Below are 7,110 nucleotides of genomic sequence, written 5' to 3'. Positions count from 1 at the left end.
TTATAAGTGTTACAAGCTATTTGATTCAATCTATCCGTGTATAGACATGTGAGTGGAGTTATCCTATACAAAGAGTTTGTATAAGACTGGACGATAAAATAATTTATCTCTCTTTGTAACACCGTTAACTGAAGAGATTAATATTTCATAAGATGACCAAATGTAACTCAGTCTCAATCCTATGTGAGTTATGGACTTCTGCTTGTGAGGGTTTGTCCTTTGATTTGTATGGGTGAGAGTCGTCTGAGTCGTCGACTCAATGAGCCTACCATTCTAGGGACAAGACTGAGTGGGGAGCTGGGAACATAGCTACTCAATATGGAATTCAACTTTTCCCAACTTTAGGGTAAATAGATGAGTTAGTTCCATTGCTGACTTCGGGTCTTGAACAATGGGGACCCTCCCTCTTTTGGCCCAAGAAAGATTTTGTTTATAGTTGGACTATAAACAGGTTGTTGATTAGAGTATCAGTGAGACTTAAGAAGCAAAAGGTAATTATAGAGGTAAAATGGCAATTTGACCCAACTAGAATTACGAACGATTCGTGAAGGATTGACTTACTGGTAATGGGTATATCCATGGACACATAAATATTCTACAATATAAAGAGTGCAATTATGGGTCTCTAGTAGAGTGACCCATAGTTAATGAATGTTGATTAATTTAATTAAAGAGATTAATTAATTAATCTCGAACCATTGGAGCGTCTAATATCTAAGTTCATTAGGTCCCTCTATTAGCTCACTAAGGGTAAAACAAGGCTTAATTAGTTTTAGAAGAATTTGAATTGTTCAAATTATAAGGGAGATATGTTAATTTTATATGATACAATTAATATAATATATATAGATACATTATATTATAAAGTTAATTTTGAATAACATTCAAAATTAAACTATGAGAGAATAATGTATTTGAATAAGATTCAAATATTAAATAATACAAATAGATTCATATTGAAACTATAGGTTAAATTGAATGTGAAATAATTCATATTAAAACAATAGGTTAAATTTAATATGAATGAGATTCATATTAAAAATATAAATTAAATTTAATGTGAATGGGATATATGAAAACTACAGGTTATGAGAGGAAAATACATTTGGATATGATTCAAATGTAATATAGTTAAATATATGATATTTAATTATTTAAAATTAATCAATTAGATTAATTAATAATTATTTAATTTAATTTAATTTAGTATTAAATTAAATAATAACTCCCTCACAATTATAGGGGAGTTTGAGGGAGTGTGGTGGGGGGAGTTAACTCCCATCTCTCATTATGTAGAAGTTGTTCTTTGCGTTTTGAAATAGACAAATGATTTTCTACTGTGCTATCTCTTTGAATTTTCTCTCACTCTCTCATCACTCTCACACAAAAATACATAGAAAGAGTTTCTCTGTAAAAACTTTATTTCTTCCCTTTTGTCTTCCAAAAGTTGGTTCCCATAAATCCAAATCCTTACCGGGGAATAGTGGGAAAGACTTAATAGTGGTGTTTAATTCATGATTGAAGAATTCGTGAAATCATTCAAGAATTGGAGAAGGTTTGAAGAAGTAGTCTTTAAAGGTAATTTATTTTTCCTTTGTAATTCTTGCCTATAAAAAGCATGCTTAGTTTTACATTTAATTTTCTTTGATTTCTATAAATCCAAAACATAAATTTAAAGTATAGGCGGTTAATCGCTTTCGCTGAAAATTTGATTCCTTCACCCATGACCATTGGTAGTTTACAACTGTTTCTCCCTCTTGTCTCCTTCATTTGAAGGGAACCGATGAAGGTCCCTATGCAGAAACGTGGGGATCGGTCCCAATTTTATTTTTTTACAGAACAGAGACAAATTGTGCATTACAAACTAAAATTACACCATGCTTTTGGGGAATAGGAAGAAGGGAAGAAAATGAACTTACCCTTAAAGAACAACTTCTTCTCGAATTCCCTCGATCCACGAACACGAACACTTCGATCTCCAAAAATTAAAAAACCCAAATGGGCACCACTACTTGAGAACCTTCTATATTCTCTTAGAAATGAGAATATGCAGGAGTGGTGGCTTCTGCACAATTTTGGAAAAGGAAAAGAGGATGAGAGGGAAGAGAAGAATTTTTCTTCTCTATGTGATTGGGAGTAAAACCAGGGAGAGCTTTTTTTTTTTTTTTTTTTTTTTTTTTTTTTTTTTTTTTTTGAGTTCTACAATTCATGGATGAAGACGAATGATAATCTCTCAACTTTCTACACCTTACTCGTTTTTTATTGAGAGAGATAAGGGGAGAGAGTTGTAATTCCCTCCCTTTAATTAAATTAAAAATTAATTTAATTTAATTAGTAATAATATATATATGTAATAACAACCTTATTATATATATGTACTAATGTTATATCAAATATAACACATAACCTATAGCTTTTATATTGTATCAAATATAATATAATCTATAGTTTTATTTTCTCTCAACATTACATGACATTTAATATAAATCATATTTATACTAAATTCAATTATATGAATCTCATCCATATAACTAATATTTGAATCATATTCAAATATTTAATTCCTCTCAAAATAAATTTTATATTATAATGTATCTAATACATTATATTAATTATATCATATATAATTAATTCCCTCAATTAATTTGAACAATTCAAATTAATCCAAAATTAATTCTCAATTTAATCCATGTTGAGCTACAGGGGGACCTTATGGACCTATAGATTGAAGCTCCAATGGTACTTGGATAATTAATGAAACTCTTTAATTAAATTATTCAACATTCATTAACATTCATAATTGTTAAGCCCCGGAATCAGCCCTTAAGGGAGCAATTTATCTACTGGCCTCGACATTAGGGAAGGAGTGTATTCTGTGTTGTGTTGTTGTGTTCTCAGCTCCTCAATTAGACGAATCCCCAAAATGGTAGACACATTGAGTTGGCGAACGTGCCACTCTCACTCATACAAATCAAAGGATTGGCTTCATAAGCAGGAGTTCACAACTCACTCAGGATTCAGGTCGTCACCTATGGTCATCCTAGTAAAATGTAAGTCTATATACAATTAACGAAATTATATAATGAGACTAGCCATTTCGTGATCCGGTCTTATACAAACTCTTTGTATAGGATACCTCCGCTCACATGTTTTCACATGAATTATCAGGATCAGATCATTTGTAGCACTTTATAACACTTGTAACATCTACAAAGTGAATCGTATCCATAGTATCACCAAGATAAAGTACACAATTTTATCCATCTACTACAGACTGTTTAGGTTATCATTTAAACATGATCCACCCGTATGTCTCTACGTACATGTTTAAATTATATAAAATAACCTAGGATCTTAGTTTATTGGATTGAGTGTATGCTCGTAAAATAAAAATTATTTTAATAATAAAAACTTGTTTATACAATGTTTATAAACTACAAGAATACAATAGAGATTTAGGATACCAATACCAACATCATTTTCCATTCTTCATCTCTCTTCCCTAGATTTTCCTTCCTTTATCCCTTCCTCATTTTCACAAAAAAGTAATAATTAAAACGAGATCCCTTGTTCTAGGAGCTTCAACACTCAAGTGTGGCATCCATTGACCTAGTCATAGATCGTCAAATCTTCTTCGTCGGACGCCGCCCACTGTTGGGCACCTATTATCAGTCATTGGAATTTATCTTTTTTTTTTCCCCCTCATTCTTCCCCCACTCCTCGTCTTCTTCTTTCTCCCTCCTCCCTCTCCCCTTCCTCATTTTCATACACACACATAAATAAAAAAAAATATATATATAAATTTCAAAATTTGCTACTTTGTTAACAAAAGTTAAATTTGTTATAGAAAAAATAAGGTCCCGTTTGGTAACTATTTGGTTTTTAGTTTTTGTTTCTGAAAATTAAGTCAATTTCATCCACATTTCATACAATGATTTACATCTTTCTTAAGTGTGATGGTTGAATTCTTAGCCAAATTCCATGAACAAAAATAAATTTTTGAAAGCTACTTTTTTTTAGTTCTCAAATTTTGGCTTGATTTTTTAAACCATTTGTGAAAAGTAGATTACAAAGGAAGAAATTTGGAGGTGGAAGGAGTGTCCATAGACTTAATTTTCAAAAATGAAAACCAAAAACAAAATGTTACCAAACGGAGCCTAAACTATTGTCATTTCTATACTTTTTCCATGGAAATTAATAGGAATCCAGTAAAAAATCAAAAAATAAAAAAACCAAGCTGAACCGAACCAATCCACTTTTGGTTTGGTTTTTAGTATAAAATTGGACATCTTGGTTTGTATTTAGAGAAAACCAAATAGTATTTATTTGGATCGACTTTTGATTGAAAAACCATCAAAATCAAACTAAATTGACAGTATATATACCCTAAGAAACAAATACTAACAATAGGTATGTTTTAGTATTTTAATTATTATGGTTCATGTATCTTTGTTGTTTAGGAAAAAAAAGCAATTAATTATGAAGCATGTATGTATGCAATTTAGAAAAGTATCAAGAAAAGAAAATGTCCAATTTCAATCTATAAAAAATAAATCGACCCAATTTTAATTTGAAAATAGCAAAACAAAAAAAAAACCAATAGTGGAAATAAAAATAAAAATAATGGAAGAAGAAAAGAAAAGGCCAAAAACCAAGAACCATCCTGATAATAAACTGAACTAAATAAAAAATAATTCATTTGTTTTATTTTTTATTGGATGGTCATTTAGATCCCTAGTTCATAAAACTAATTGGTTTGATTCTTGATTGACCCTAGAACCGATAAAATCAAACCGTAATATCGTAAAGAAATTCATTAGGGGTATAAACGACATAACATTAAAATGAATAGATTAATTGTTTAATTCGAAAATATCATAAAAATGATAATGTTCTAAAAAAAATAAAAAAATAACTTGTTTGATAGTCATTTTTTTGTCTCTTTTCTCTTTATTTTTTCACTTAACTTTTATCTTATCTTATAGTTTAAATATAATACTATTATGTAAAATAAGAAATATATAACAGTACAATAAGTCTCAGTGCAAAACTAACTAACGAAATTAATTGCCTTTTCCGACAACGACGTCAATTTGATGATAGGCTTTTGTTGTCGCTCGCAAAAGACAAATCAAATATATTTATAATACCAATTCGTTAACTAAAGAGTAATGTTATTGCAAGATCGGTATTTGGGGTGGGGGTGGAATTTAGAATTGAAGATAAATGAATTAAGAAAAGTTGTTTCTTTGAAATATAAAATGACAAGATGCATTTAGTTAATGGGAGTGGCATTCCCCAAATTATATGATATTAGGATATAACTGAATTAACTTGAACATATGACCTACTGTACCGACATTAAGCGTCCTTAATTATTAATTAAATTCTTAGCCTAATTAAACTATGTGCCAGTTAATTTAGAATGAAATACACCTAAAGATTAACAAACACATGCATTAAATTCAAGGGCTAAGTCATGATGATTAAATAATTGATTTGCTCTCTAACTTACTCAAGACAAAAGACCAAACACCCAAGAGATAACTCATGCTACTTTGTCAACAAATACATAACAATTACTAATTATGCATCAAACGATTAGCATGCTTAACGATTTGGGTTGTCAATCCTAACTATTCATACATGCTAAAAAATTAAAGCAAGAGATAAAGATGATCCAAAGATAGAAATTTATAGATATAAAGTACAATCCGCTCATGAATATAAAATGGATCATCCAAATCCATGAACTAAAGAAAACTAACCAAGTTTACATAACTTAATAGTAATCGAGGCTCGTAAACAAGCAATCTTACGAATCAAAGAAAATGACTTAAAAACTAAGAAAATAGCTCGATGCCATTTCCCTTCTAACGCTTCTTCTCCATCAAGGAGCATCACAACACCTTCACGTAGTACCATGTTGCATCGCCTTGGTGTTGCAACGATGATACTCTTCTAGCACGTGTGATCAGATGGAGAGCATTGTGGTGCCACAGGGCAATTTCTTGCACAACACTGTCTCCCGTTGCTTGCTACATGCTCCATTTTAGCTCGATTTGCACCCGAAATGTCCCAACTTCTTTTGCTCAATAATCTAATGAATAAACATTAAATTTCTAAGAAATAATATAATTAGGCCGAGAAGGATAAGTCATTATAAGGAGCTATCCTAGCTCAACACATGAACATATACTTTTAACCTCGAGGTCTGAGATTCAATCTCTCAGCCACATATTTTATATAAAAAGAAAAACTATAGTTAAAATTCAAGTATTTTGAATTTAAATCAAAATTAATATTTGATACCATGCCTTTTATAAAACATTTCAAAATAACCAGTAAAATTAATATAAACTCAATTCATAACCATATACACTAAAAAAACTTAACAATTAAACATTAAATTATTAAAGACAAAAAAAAATATTACATAAATTCAAATTATAGTATATTATTATAAATTATCTGGGGATTTAAAGATATTGTTGAAACAACATCATCTCACATTCTCAAGCAGAAATCTAGCAAAACAAGCATAACTATCTAAATAATCTCGGACGTCCTTACAAATTTTTCTTCGAAACAAATGTGATTGTGCGCAGATGCCAGACATATATATTTTTTGGTATCTACAACTTCAAGCATGTGAGGATGTCGGCTATCTTGATTCTCAAAAAACAAAAACAAAAACAAAACGACGGCCCTTGAAAAGGGTTCTTTCCGCCTTCCATCATGGTAATGGCTATTCTTCCATCGACTTCAGCTTCTCAAGGATCAAAATTTCTTGCTTTGCATCTAGTACAGCATGGAGTCAAGAATTCAACATCAGGCAGCAATGTGTACAAAGAATGGCATGAAACAAAACAATGCCCCTAATCTTAACACTAATTTTTATGCAAAGAATTAAGAAATGGATACAGGAGAATGAACGAGGTTAACAAAAGAAATGCCTCATTCCTAACATAATTCCTTAGCAAACTTTGAGTTTGAAAGGCAGAGAAACTAGTATGTTGAAAACTATAAGATAATTCCAAAATACTCAGATGGGCTGTCTAACCACAAACTGAAGATAATATTTAGGTATACACGAATTTCTAATTTATA

At 30.5% G+C, this 7,110-nt stretch overlaps 1 protein-coding gene across 7 annotated transcripts in view; it reads right to left on the bottom strand.

The window, feature by feature from the left end:
• Positions 1 to 6,432: 6,432 nt before the first annotated feature.
• MCM9 (minichromosome maintenance 9) overlaps positions 6,433 to 7,110 on the bottom strand; it is a 62,203-nt gene continuing 61,525 nt past the window's right edge. For all 7 annotated transcript variants that reach the window (XR_016529869.1, XR_016529873.1, XR_016529872.1 and 4 more), the window contains one exon: positions 6,433 to 6,801. Coding sequence is in view for 2 of the 7 variants with exons in the window: in XM_039030953.2 (XP_038886881.2) it covers positions 6,749 to 6,801 (53 nt within the window). In the remaining 5 variants the exon portion in view is untranslated. The remainder of the gene's footprint in view (positions 6,802 to 7,110) is intronic.

This window comes from Benincasa hispida, chromosome 5 (assembly GCF_027475165.1).
Source record: "Benincasa hispida cultivar pf3 chromosome 5, pf3_genome.v1.1, whole genome shotgun sequence".
NCBI lineage: Eukaryota > Viridiplantae > Streptophyta > Magnoliopsida > Cucurbitales > Cucurbitaceae > Benincasa > Benincasa hispida.
The sequence above is the reverse complement of the archived record's forward strand: the minus strand, read 5'-3'. Positions and strand labels throughout refer to the sequence as shown.